The 12,698-nt window shown below is 39.1% G+C and overlaps 1 protein-coding gene across 6 annotated transcripts in view; it reads left to right on the top strand.

The window, feature by feature from the left end:
- LOC135077432 (collagen alpha-1(XV) chain-like) overlaps positions 1 to 12,148 on the top strand; it is a 110,711-nt gene extending 98,563 nt beyond the window's left edge. For 4 of the 6 annotated variants that reach the window (XM_063971970.1, XM_063971968.1, XM_063971969.1 and 1 more), the window contains 12 exons: positions 66 to 152; positions 310 to 550; positions 808 to 890; positions 2,299 to 2,391; positions 2,939 to 3,049; positions 3,497 to 3,553; positions 3,744 to 3,797; positions 4,779 to 4,921; positions 8,522 to 8,707; positions 9,442 to 9,585; positions 9,987 to 10,073; positions 10,319 to 12,148. In XM_063971970.1, coding sequence (XP_063828040.1) covers positions 66 to 152; positions 310 to 550; positions 808 to 890; positions 2,299 to 2,391; positions 2,939 to 3,049; positions 3,497 to 3,553; positions 3,744 to 3,797; positions 4,779 to 4,921; positions 8,522 to 8,707; positions 9,442 to 9,585; positions 9,987 to 10,073; positions 10,319 to 10,394 — 1,362 coding nt within the window. In that variant the 3' untranslated portion in view covers positions 10,395 to 12,148. The remainder of the gene's footprint in view (positions 1 to 65; positions 153 to 309; positions 551 to 807; positions 891 to 2,298; positions 2,392 to 2,938; positions 3,050 to 3,496; positions 3,554 to 3,743; positions 3,798 to 4,778; positions 4,922 to 8,521; positions 8,708 to 9,441; positions 9,586 to 9,986; positions 10,074 to 10,318) is intronic. The other 2 variants (XM_063971967.1, XM_063971971.1) reach the window with 2 other exon arrangements.
- Positions 12,149 to 12,698: the final 550 nt, after the last annotated feature.

The raw sequence follows: 12,698 nt of genomic DNA, 5'->3' as shown, positions 1-12,698 counted from the left end.
CCATCGACTTATTAGAACATAAGGCATCTAAAACCTTAATATTTTGTAGTATTTAAACATTTTAGGGCCCCATAGGACCAACTGGGATTAATGGAACGCATGGCGAGAAGGGAGAGAAAGGTGAAAGTGCACCGTTTATTGATCTGAAAAAGGTAGGTCCTTTTTTTACTGATTTTCAGTAGAACGCTATAATTAAGATTATTCATTCATATAGTCAAAGTTGGCTTTCTTTCTTTTATAAGAATATATTTTGCCACTGAAATCGATCTGCATTTAAAGGATTAATTATTAATTTTACTTAACTTTCAGTTGAAAGGTGACAAAGGAGACAGGGGTGAAATCGGCCCACCTGGTGCAGCGGGTAAACCTGGACCCCCTGGGGCCAACTCAACTTGTGCAGCAGCTCAAAAACCAGTCATTGGCCCTCCGGGACCCCCTGGACCGCCAGGGCCACCAGGCCCACCGGGTTTGTCAATAACTGGACCTAAAGGCGAGCCTGGAGGCATTGTATCACAGCAGACGTATTTTAAATTCACTGAAAATGTTGCTGGTAAGTCCATGTTCAATAGTATTAATTCAATAGTATAGTCATGTTCAATAATATCATTAAATTGTTTAATTTGTGTAAAGGAATTAAATGTTGTTCAAGGTATCTTTGAGTATTGAGAATAATGTTAACATATTTTAACTTATAGGTTCAAAAATGTAACTTAATGGTTAGTGGAATTATCTTTAATGAAATACCTATAAGATTTTTTCCTTAATTCTCTCTAACAAATTCACCTTTCACCAACTTAATTTTTATAGCGAATCCAAACAACAATGATGATGACGATGAACCTGTGACTGTAGCAACTGTGATCTACAAAACAACAACTGCTCTTTTTAAGGTTGGTCGTACTTCCTAAAGCTTCAACCACACCAAACGCGTGCAGAATGCCATCGCCGGCGCGATCATCAATCGTTGGTTTGATTGAAGCTTTATTTCTTTAATAATTTACGCCCTTAAAAATGAGAGTAAATTTTAATGAAGTCCAAAAATTGAATACCTACCACCAACAAATAAAGTGTAAGACGCCATGTTCGATGGACCGATGATCTCAAGAAGGTAGCTATCAGCGGCTGGATGGAAAACTAGGTTGTATCGTAATTTGTGGCATTTGTCTTGGCTTCCGTAACAGGAAACTGCAATTATTTGAAATGATGATAAAATAGTGCCAAATGTTCACGTAACTTTTAGAATAAACTACTATATTACCTTTATTTGTAAAATATTCCAATATTAGTCAATAATACAACAAGACCGTTTGTTGACTTTCCATAACAAAACTAAACTGTTCCCTTAATGTTAATAACTTACTTCGCCCCAGGACTATAATATTATCAAAACAACAACATTTCAGTAAGGGTGCTTCTACATTCCACTGTAACATTACAATAAAATTTCCCGAATATACACATTTAAATAGGTAATCACATTTAAATAAACTTTTGGAGGCCATATTTTTTAAACGTCGGGAAATGCTTTTCGAAGGGGACGGTCAGTGGGTTATGGTGGGACTCTCACCAAAGGCGGGGACTCTCATTAAACCCGACAGTGTCCACCGTAACCCAAAGAAACGGAGCCACGAACTAGGTTCTTACAATTCACTTTACTTGGCCACCTGTAAAGAATATACACCACGGCGTATTCTGCATTCATTGCAATAAGTGTGTTGCATCAAAGCTCATCACAAAAGACTGTCGTCGTTAACATAATTACGCAACTTGCGTTGCTTTATGAAGGATGTCCATAGTTGCATTGGAGCCACTCTCTAGTGAACGTTTTGTTGCTTTGTGTGGATTCATTCACAAAGTTTAGCTGAATGTATTTCAAAAACATTTTCGCATAGGCTCTTACGCTGTAGATCTGCAAAGATGGCTCACTTAAGCATTAAGTAATCGTATACGTAATAAATCGAAAATTGTAACGAACTTAATTAATATTTTCCAAGGAACCTTATAAGGCTGAGTTGCGACCACCTAACTTTGACCGTAACTAGTATAACGATAACCGGTGTTTTTTGTATGGAGTTTGACTCTTGATGTTTGTCAAAGGTAAAGAAAGATGGTGCAACCAGCCTAAGACGTTAAGTTGATTTCAAATTCGGAATCATTCTTTGGCTAACTCGAATTTAATAAGCTCGCGTTGCTCACGCGCTTGTTCTTTGCTCTTTCTAACAGTGCAAATGTGTAGCCACCCTTACATTTTGAAGATATTTCAATTACCGGAACCATTTGTGTTGATGTTTTACACAGAGAACCTCAAGCATCCGCGAGGGAACACTAGCGTATGTGCTGCACGAGAAAATTCTGCTGCTAAGAGTGGATAGGGGATGGCAACACGTTTCTGTAAGTATGGTATAATGCATATGGTACGGGCAGCGTCAAATAGATCGTGACACCCAAAGTAGTCAAAAAGTTCGCAACACGTCTTTGTTACAATGACGCTGACTGTACAAGTATAAAATATGCATCCGTCTGAATGCACCATAATGTTTTATGATGCGAAACTTAATAGAGAATTGTTATATAGAAAAGTACTACTATTTACGCAATAAAATAAATATTTATCTCATAAATAATGACTGTATTTCCAGTAAATATGTAAGCTTTTAAAAAGCTTTTTATATCCCAAATTATTTTAATATGAATCCTATGATTACTTTGGAATAATAAATTGTTATGTTGAAAAAGTTAGTTAATTATTTTGCAAACTAAATGTCTAACTTTTTCAACCAGCTAACGTAATCACAATATTATTATGTAAAGTTACATAAATTCGTTTACATTTCAAAATTCATTGTTATCTTTTGGGATACTTTTTCAAAATTGTGATAAATTCACACCCCAAAACGATCTGTCACAATAGGTAGTATTTATAATAATGATAATAAAGTTGGTTTCACAGATGGGCGCCGTAATAGATCCGACTGAAGCAAGCACCACAACACAAACAACTACGGAACCAACAACAACAAGAAGATACTATCCTGTTGAAGAAACCCATGTAAGTTAAACTTTTTTTTAAGATTTATTAGTTATTCGTTATTACACAAATTACTAATAGCCCCATTAGCCCCTCGTACTAAAGCTAAAATGTATATGCTTGTATCACGAGTGAGCTCACCACAATAGTCGAGCGGCGGCAGGGACCGAACCCGCGTTCCCCGGATCACGAGTCGGCCAGTCCGACCCCTCCACCATTCGGCTATCGTATTCGATAATCGCTAATTCGACACATGACGTAGTAAATGAATATTCCCACCGCTACAACTCCTGTGATATCCAGGTTCTACGGTGCTGCGGTCAAGCTGACCGCCATTTTACCAAAAGGTATTCCACTTTGATCACCTGGGTGAACACTGAACAAAGTACATTTTTTAGTGTCCTCATTTCACCTCTAAACCATTACTTATTTATTGATGTTTAATATTTTACTCAATCTGATTCATAGGTCACATCTTCGCCTAGATACGGCTACGATACGAGTAGAAGTGTCCGTGGAAAATACGTAAGTATCGATCTAAAAATTTGGTTTTTAATATCTTTGTTATAGATACGATTTTTTAGAGTTCAGACAAAAAGGTACTTTAAAGTCGATCAAGTTTTTCCACTTTCTCTAAAAAGTCTAGCAAGCATGTTTTTTAAAAAACTTTTGTGAAGTATGAATTTCCTATTGATTTATTATCAATATTTTACAGATGGTCTCTACGTTAGAGCCATCTGGTACCACAACGCCTAGGCCACGAACCAGTGTGAGTAAATTAATGTTTGCTACAATCAAGACATCATTCAATTAATCAAATACCTCAATTAAATCATTGCCTAACAATATAAAATCATTACTTTATGCTCTATATTAATTATGAACAAGAGAAATCAGAATTCGATTGCAAACTGCCTTGTTAAGCATAAAAAACTCCCGATTAGACGAAATTAATCTGCTTGACCCCCTTACCTTACCATGACAAAGTATGTTTTTTTAGTTACCACTGTATATGTATTATTATTATGCCTGTACATATTTTAAATAGAAGCATGGCCCATTGAATGAAAAACTATCATAATAATACATGAATGCAATAAACTAACATGCGTCGATTTCACTCAGGTGGTGTTTAAAATTTACCCTGTGCTAGTTCTGCCAAAATAACAGCTTGTTCATTTATGTATTCCTTGAAATTATACATTTAAATAAACATACTTATAATAAACTTTTTAACGGTCGGTCGGGCATCGAGGTTCTGGAATGGAAGCCGCTGTAAGCGCATCGCATTCCACCCCTGTGAACCCGTCTGACCTCATAAAGGTTGCAGAAAGGCACTGGATGCAGGCCGCTGTCAACCGGCCAATCATGGAAATCATTGGGGGAGGCCTTTTTTACCCAGGAAAATGACCTATCCAATGGATAGTATCCATAACTACCGGCGGGGGATGGCAGGTTATGTGGGGCTCTAACCCACTAAAACCTGGGGTGATCCCTCTGCCGCATAGTGGTCGGCGTTTTGGGTACTATAAACAACCAAGTCCTACACGGCGGGACCTACCACGCCCTCACTTAATGGGAGGATTGTCGGAGGCCTTTGTTCAGCAGTCCTGTATTTGAAGTGATGATTATGATGATGATTTTTTTCATTAAGTCTAATATCGGAATCGATTTGACTATTTTTGAAAATCACCGATATCTGATCCTAAAAGTCTAAGGCCCCATTACAACAAATGATTCTTTCTCACAGATTCGCATCGCAGCTCTCAACCAGCCATATCCAGGCAACATGTTATCCAAGACATCTGGATGGAATGCAGCCAATAATAGGTGTCACCGGCAGTCAGTGAAGGCCATTGTAGGTGGCACCTTCAAAGCGTTCCTGGCTTCTGAGTAAGTTGATTTGTTTTTTATTTTAGAAACTACATCCGAAGCAAATGTCCGAAAATCTAGATGTTCCAGTTAGTAATTACAGATATGATTTGATAATGCCTAGATAGTGGAAATGGTGCTCTCATTAATAAGATATTGAGCTGGTAGCTGTTCCTATATCTTAGTGTGTCGTATTTTATTTTATTAAAGTTCCATAATAAGTACATTTCAATATTTTTTCTTAGATATTAATATAGTTACCACTTTAGCTCTAGCTTTGTTGTTAAGACGATATTTTTTTATCTGATAATAATTTATACATTTACATACCTACCACTACCACTTTTTAAAGAAAATCATTATTGCTTGAATATTGTAATATTTTGCTAAAAATAAAGGGTCATAATATCATAGTGTACAATTCAACAAAGCAAAATAAGACATTAATTTTAGAATGAAATATCCGAAACGATTCATTTTAGTCACAACTAGTGTGAAAAATATCTTGCCACATTTAGCGAATGCGCAATAAGTAGGTACCTACGCAACATCTGTTGGTTTTAAACGGAATTTATAGCTCGCATTCATAAATGTTTCATGTCGTACTATAATAACATAATTCTATCAATGTCTACTGTAGTCAAATTAAAAATAAAATATCCTATTCATTTGTTGTTAGGAATCCGCATCGTAAAATAAAAAAACCGGCCCCTCATAGGTTTAAATCATTGTTTATACTTTTGTTTGTCTTTCTTTCGATACCTTATTTCTCAGAACAAAAAATCATACCATTTGTAATATCATTGAGCACGTCCAAATGGCTGCAGAATCAGTGCAGCAGCAGATCCCCTCTGCAGAGATCGTGATACTTGGCGATTTCAACGCCCATCACACCGAATGGCTCGGATCGAGCAAAACCGATCATGCAGGGAGATCTGTTCACGACTTCGCCTTCGCATATGGCTTGACACAACTGGTTACTACGCCCACGCGAATCCCAGATGTAGAGAGCCAAGAACCTTCACTGTTAGACCTTCTGCTGACTTCCCATCCGGATGGCTATCAGCTATCCGTTGGCGCCCCTCTGGGCTCCTCGGACCATTGCCTTATCCGGAGTACGGTGCCACTCACGTGCTCGCCGCGACCACGAGTTGCATGCAGTCGCCGCGTGTGGCACTACAGGTCAGCAGACTGGGATGAGATGCGGTCCTTCTTCGCATCTTACCCCTGGAGGCAGGTTTGCTTCACGCAGGATGATCCCAGCGTCGTTGCTGATCTTGTTACTGATGTGGTGCTGCAGGGTATGGAACTTTTCATACCGTCTTCTGTTGTTCCCATTGGTGGCAAATCTCAGCCTTGGTTTAGTCAATCCTGCAAAAAGGTTTTACGCCGGAAGCAGGAATCCTACCAAGCCTGGGCAAATGCAGCGAGGCTACGGGATGAAAACACCAGCGCATTAAAAAAGGAGTTTAACTTTGCCTCTAGGTCTTTCAAAAGAGTCATTGCAAGGGCGAAGTCGGAGCACATTGGTAGAATTGGTGGGAAGCTAGAGCGTCTTCCTTCTGGAACTCGTGCGTTCTGGTCTCTTGCCAAAGCTATCCAAGGAAATTTCTGCACGCCATCATTTCCACCCCTGCACATGGGAAACGGTTCGTTGGCCCACGATGCAAAGGAGAAAGCCGATCTTCTGGGCAAACTCTTTGCGTCCAACTCGACACTGGATGACGGGGGACATGAGCCACCGATTATACCAAGGTGTGAGAGCTGTATGCCGGATATCCGGTTCCACCAAAGCTCAGTACGCCTGGCTCTATTTTCCCTGGATATCCATAAGTCGAGTGGGCCCGATGGAATCCCTCCTATCGTGCTGAGGACGTGCGCTCCAGAGTTAGCACCGGTTTTAACGCGCCTTTTTCGGCTCTCCTACCTCTCTGGCATAGTCCCGACCTCATGGAGGACAGCTTTGGTGCACCCGATCCCTAAAAAAGGTGACCGCTCAAATCCGTCCAACTATAGGCCGATAGCAATCACCTCCTTGTTCTCGAAGATAATGGAATCCATTATCAACAGCCAGCTCCTTCGGTACCTAGAGGCCCACCAGTTGCTAAGTGACCGACAGTACGGTTTCCGTGGAGGTCGCTCGGCTGGTGATCTTCTGGTCTACTTGACACATTGTTGGGCACAGGCGATCGAGACTAAGGGGGAAGCATTGGCGGTCAGTTTGGATATGGCGAAGGCCTTCGATCGGGTTTGGCACAAAGCGCTTCTTTCGAAGCTCCCTTCCTATGGGCTTCCCGAGAAATTATGCGGATGGGTCGCCAGCTTTTTAGCAGACAGAAGCATTAAGGTCGTTGTCGACAGTAAATGCTCAGACTCTATGTCTGTGAATGCTGGTGTCCCCCAAGGCTGTGTGCTATCGCCTACGCTCTTCCTTCTGCATATCAATGATATGCTGCAAATTAGCGGCATTCATTGCTATGCGGACGACAGCACGGTTGATGCCGCTTATACCGGCCGCGCAAATATCTCTCGGGAGAACGTCATTGAGAGCCGTAACAAACTTGTGTCCGACATTGAAACCTCCTTGAAGGAGGTCTCAGACTGGGGTCGACGCAATTTGGTCCAATTTAACCCTACAAAGACACAAGTTTGCGCGTTCACCGCCAAAAAGTTGCCGTTTGTCGTATCCCGCTGTTTCGAGAGCACTCCCCTAACTGCCTCAGCCAATATCGGAATCCTTGGTGTCGACATATCGAGCGAAGTCCAGTTCCGTGGTCATTTAGAGGGTAAGGCTAAATTAGCCTCGAAGAAGCTTGGTGTGCTCAATAGATCGAGACGGTATTTCACTCCAGCCCATCGTCTGCAACTTTACAAGGCGCAGGTTCGGCCTCATATGGAATACTGTTCTCATCTTTGGGCAGGTGCACCCCAGTACCAGCTTCTCCCTCTGGACCGCATTGAACGGAGAGCAGCTCGAATCGTTGACTGCCAGGACATTTCGGATCGGCTTGACCCCTTGGCGCTGCGTAGAGATGTATCCTCACTGTGCATATTCTATCGCATGTATCACGGGGAGTGCTCCGAAGAATTATCCGGACTTATTCCTGCCGCCACTTTTCGCCACCGATCTACCCGACAGCACTTCCACCCCCAGCACTTAGATGGTTGGCAGTCCACAACAGTACGTTTCTCTAGAAACTTTCTGCCCCGTACAACCAAACTGTGGAATGGACTGTCGTCTGCGGTGTTTCCGGACGGATACGACCTGCAAGCTTTCAAGAGGAGAGCGTATCTTTACCTTAAAGGCCGGCAACGCACCTGTAACGCCCCTGGGTCTGCGGGTGTCTATGGGCGACGGTAATCACTTACCATCAGGTGATCCGTTTGCTCGTTTGCCTCCTATCACATAAAAAAAAAAAAAAAAAAAAAAAAAAAAAATAACTGTAAAACCTAGCTATGCACTGCTCTAGAATCTAATTAAATAAAGGAATTCTGCCATTACAAACTTAAATTTGCATTTAGATAGTATGGGAAAGCATTTTAATCAATCGCATACTTAATTCTTGCGATAAGTGACGTCAATGGTATCTTCGCTTAATGCAGTATTTTTCTCTTTTTTAGCATTCAAGCGCTGCCGTACATAGTGGACCCAGCGCACAGACACCTTCCCGTTCTGAATCTTCGAGGAGAGAAGCTTTTCCATTCCTGGGAGAGCATTTTTGACGGATCTGGAGCAAGATTTGCTACATCCAATGCGCACATCTTCAGTTTCGATGGAAAGAACGTCATGAATGACAACTTTACCTGGTAAGTCCTATAACTTAAATAGTTTCGTTTCGATTCAATCCACTGACGTCACTGTTGGACAAAAGCATCCAAGGAATTCAACAACGACCGGTCCTGCGCCGCCCGCATCCAGGCACCTCCTGCGGCCTTCGCCAGATCGTCGATCCACCTATCCATAACTTAGACACTATTATAATCTTATTGGTTCTTGTTCGATATAGTCTTTTTACGACTATTTTGTTGATTAGGATCACCATCACCTTTATGGTGAGTATCTTTGCTGAAAGATTTGTTTTGTCTTAAGAGAGAAGTCGATCCTTTAATATAGAACTCCTCCTGGGTTCTTCTGATTACTTACGTTGCGCGCCCTATATCATATTTCCCCGGGACAAACTTGACCTTCATTGGTTGGGTATTTATTGGGCGACAAGCTGTAGATCCTGGCTACCCAGGAGTTGCAGCAGTAGGAAGAGGTGGGAATACTCCTAGTCCCGTATCAACATCTGATGTTCACATACCTACCCATCGGCGGGGATCGAACCCGCGTTCCTCGGATCACGAATCAGTTACGGGACTATTCCCACCTCTCGTTCCGACCACTGCAACTCCTGTGTAGCCAGGATCTACAGCTTGACCCCCATAAAAACCCAAGCAATGAAGGTGTCGGTTAGTCTGACTCCTTCACCGCTTGGCTATCGTACCTTCATAATTATTTATTGTTTCACCCATGCTTAAAATTAACCTTTTTCTTACAGGCGTGAAAAACTATTGTGGCATGGCGCCAATGCCACAGGCAGCATCGACCATGTCAGCTCATGCGACAAGTGGAGAAGCGACAATCCCTACGACTTTGCATATGCATCGCCACTAGAACGACACATGCTTTTAGGACAAGAAAGGTATTTTTTTTTTTACAAAAATCTTTAGTTATTTAAAATACCTCATAATTATCATCATCTCAGCCATGTGCACTGCTGAACATATGCGTCCCTCAATGCTTTACATGTTGCCCTGTTGGTAGCGGCATGCGTTCAGCGCCTTCCTGCTACCTTTACAATGTCATCGGTCCACCTTGTGGGTGAAAATGATAGAGTTGTCGGTTTTAAATGACAATAATGCTTGGCTTGCTTGACTGGCATATATGTAGATAATGGTCAAAGAAGTAACTTTTTTTCTTTTTATTATGGCTTCATGCATTTCGCATATTAAAGCAAGGAGTAACATAAAGCAATTAGGAAAGTAATTAACGTTCTTCTCTTGATATAAAATATCTACATCATTGGTTTATTTTTGGTTACAGAGTATCTTGTCAACGAAAGCTGATAGTATTGTGTGTTGAAGTAAAATCAACACACTCAAATGCTGTTCTAAGAAGACGACGAACTGAGTAAGTTATAATATAAAAATATAAGTTGTATAAAAATTCAATAATTATTATGATAATACTGGTATGGATACTACTATTATACACGTACAACTTGGCAGCTGCTTCTTGTAAAAAAAGTTACTACATTATCACTTTTTAAGTGTTCTTTTTTATGAATTCGGAGAGATTCTAATTACAATGTTTTTTTACACTAATTGCTCGTAACTATTATGTATAAAACTTATAAGACCATTTATAATTTTCAGTTACCCACCTCGAAGGCGAAACTATCGGTCCAGTATAGCACCGACATATAATCAAAATCATATACCAGCCTCATAGGTATTAACTATGTAATGTTTGTATACAGGGTGTTAGGTAAATGGGTATATGAGCCGACACTAGCCCATGTTAACATGGTCATATAAATGGTATGGTGAAGTCAGAAAATTTATATCTTCATTTTAATTATTTTAATTTTCATACAAATCGGATTTTATAAAATTTATTTTGTATGAAAATTAAAAAAAATAAAATGATGATATCAAATTTCTGACTTCACCATACCATTTATATGGCCATGTTAACATGGGCTAGTGTCGGCTCATATACCCATTTACCTAACACCCTGTATATTATTTTAACTGTGTGAGTAATGTAAGCCTATTAGTGTTATCTGGACTTTATGTCTGTAGCATAAGGTTTAAGATTAATTGAGATATATGATCATTTCGTGGGAGGTTGACTTGCTTGTTAAATGTCTACAGAACAGTGGGCTGAGTGTGAGTTTACATCAAATACGCTCCCTAGTGAGCGCGTTTAAAAAATGTATGAAAATTTTAGTTTTTGAACGTTTCCCGCTAGAGGCGCTGTACAATCCGTCATACATATAGGTAATCACTTACCATCAGGTGATCCGTTTGCTCGTTTGCCTCCTATCACATAAAAAAAAAAAAAAAAAAAAAAACATTAAATGTCATTTTTTGACGCGCTCACTAGTGAGCGCGTTTGATGTAAACTTGCATTAGGCCCTTTGAATGATTGAATATGATGATAATGATCAGTTATTTGGAAATCGAAGATTTAAAATATTTGACAGTTAAAATGTAATAAATAACTTATCAAAATAATGGTTGAGTTTGGTAACCGATAAGAATGAATGAATTTGATTGTGTTTTATAAAGTTTTTAGTCGTTTGATAAGTTAAATGTTATCAGTTTATTAAGTCATTTTTATAACAATATTAGTAGCAATATATTATTTTCCTAACTATAGGTTAAATGCAAATACATGACTGTGTAAAACGCTTAATTTATTATTAGAAAACTTATACGTAAGTATGTTTAATGATTTTTATATTGGTGGTAATTTTGTTGACTTTGTCATCTAGAACTTTATCAAATATCAATGAGTTATAGCTTAATATTTGTAACCTTTTTACTACGAGTAATTGAATGGTACAAGAGCTTAGTTTATTTTAGAGTTATTGAGAGAATCGCCACCAGTATATTATTTCCTATCATAAGATCGTCTTAATATAAAGTAGAGTAGTTTTAAAAATATTTAGGTATACAAGTCGCTATAGTTTACCTACCTCATAATACATTATAACACTTATATTTAAATTAGCTTCTTTATGAAATTTTTAATGATTAAATATTCTGTTTTTCTTTTGTAATAAAATGTTTTGTAAAAAAAAGTCTCGAATTCCAAATAAGATATTCAAAGTACGTAAATACCATTGATTTTAGTTATATTTTTACTGACTTCTAACTACTCTTTTTGCTTACTAACTTTATAGTTTTAAGAATAAGTCTGTGACAAAATGTATAAATAGTAGGTATGTCTATAACATTTTTACTATCAGAAATCAACACATCCGAATAAACTGAATGTTCAATGGAAAATAGTAGCTATTACCATTACATAAGAGGTCACAGTCTATATCTTTATGTTCAGTCGTTCTACTTATTAAGATGAAAAGTATTTTAGTTATTGGTAAGATCACAAGTTTCTATTTATTTATTATCTAATGTTCAATAAGCGTGTGCCATAATAAATTATAATTTTATCAAAATACAGTTTTTGGTACAAAACTAAACATGTTTCATTTAAAAAAATCTTTCAGTTAAAACCTTGAAACTTGCCTTTTGTTTTAATTTCAGTTCATTTTCTTTGGACTCTAATTCGCCTGGCCAGCGATATAAATCCTCCATTTGCCTTTAGTAAATTAGAGACCATCAGCCATCAGCCTCATGTTGTGGAGACTAAATGACTTGATAAAGATGATGATGATGTCCGCTTTATGCGCTTTATTACAGAAACGCTGTAGCTAAAGATCGTTCCAGCCACGAAAACGCGCCCCTCCAATTTTTGGTCGAGAAAAGCACGGGATGCGGGGAGTTTGATCACACACTGATCGGACACTGTGCATGTGCACTCATGGATGCGTCATTATTATTGTACACGCACATTACAATAATAACACACTAATTGCTCGGATCTAACTCCCTACACCGCGCGCTTCCCTCGACCAAAAAGTGGTGGAGCGCGTCTTCGTGGATGTTACGATCGTTACCTATAAAAATATCCACACAATGATTTGGAATCCTTTGCGACATGATACTAATTTTCTTCCATCCACAG

The sequence above is a fragment of the Ostrinia nubilalis genome, chromosome 13 (assembly GCF_963855985.1).
Source record: "Ostrinia nubilalis chromosome 13, ilOstNubi1.1, whole genome shotgun sequence".
NCBI lineage: Eukaryota > Metazoa > Arthropoda > Insecta > Lepidoptera > Crambidae > Ostrinia > Ostrinia nubilalis.
This window is presented reverse-complemented; position numbering and strand designations above follow the sequence as displayed.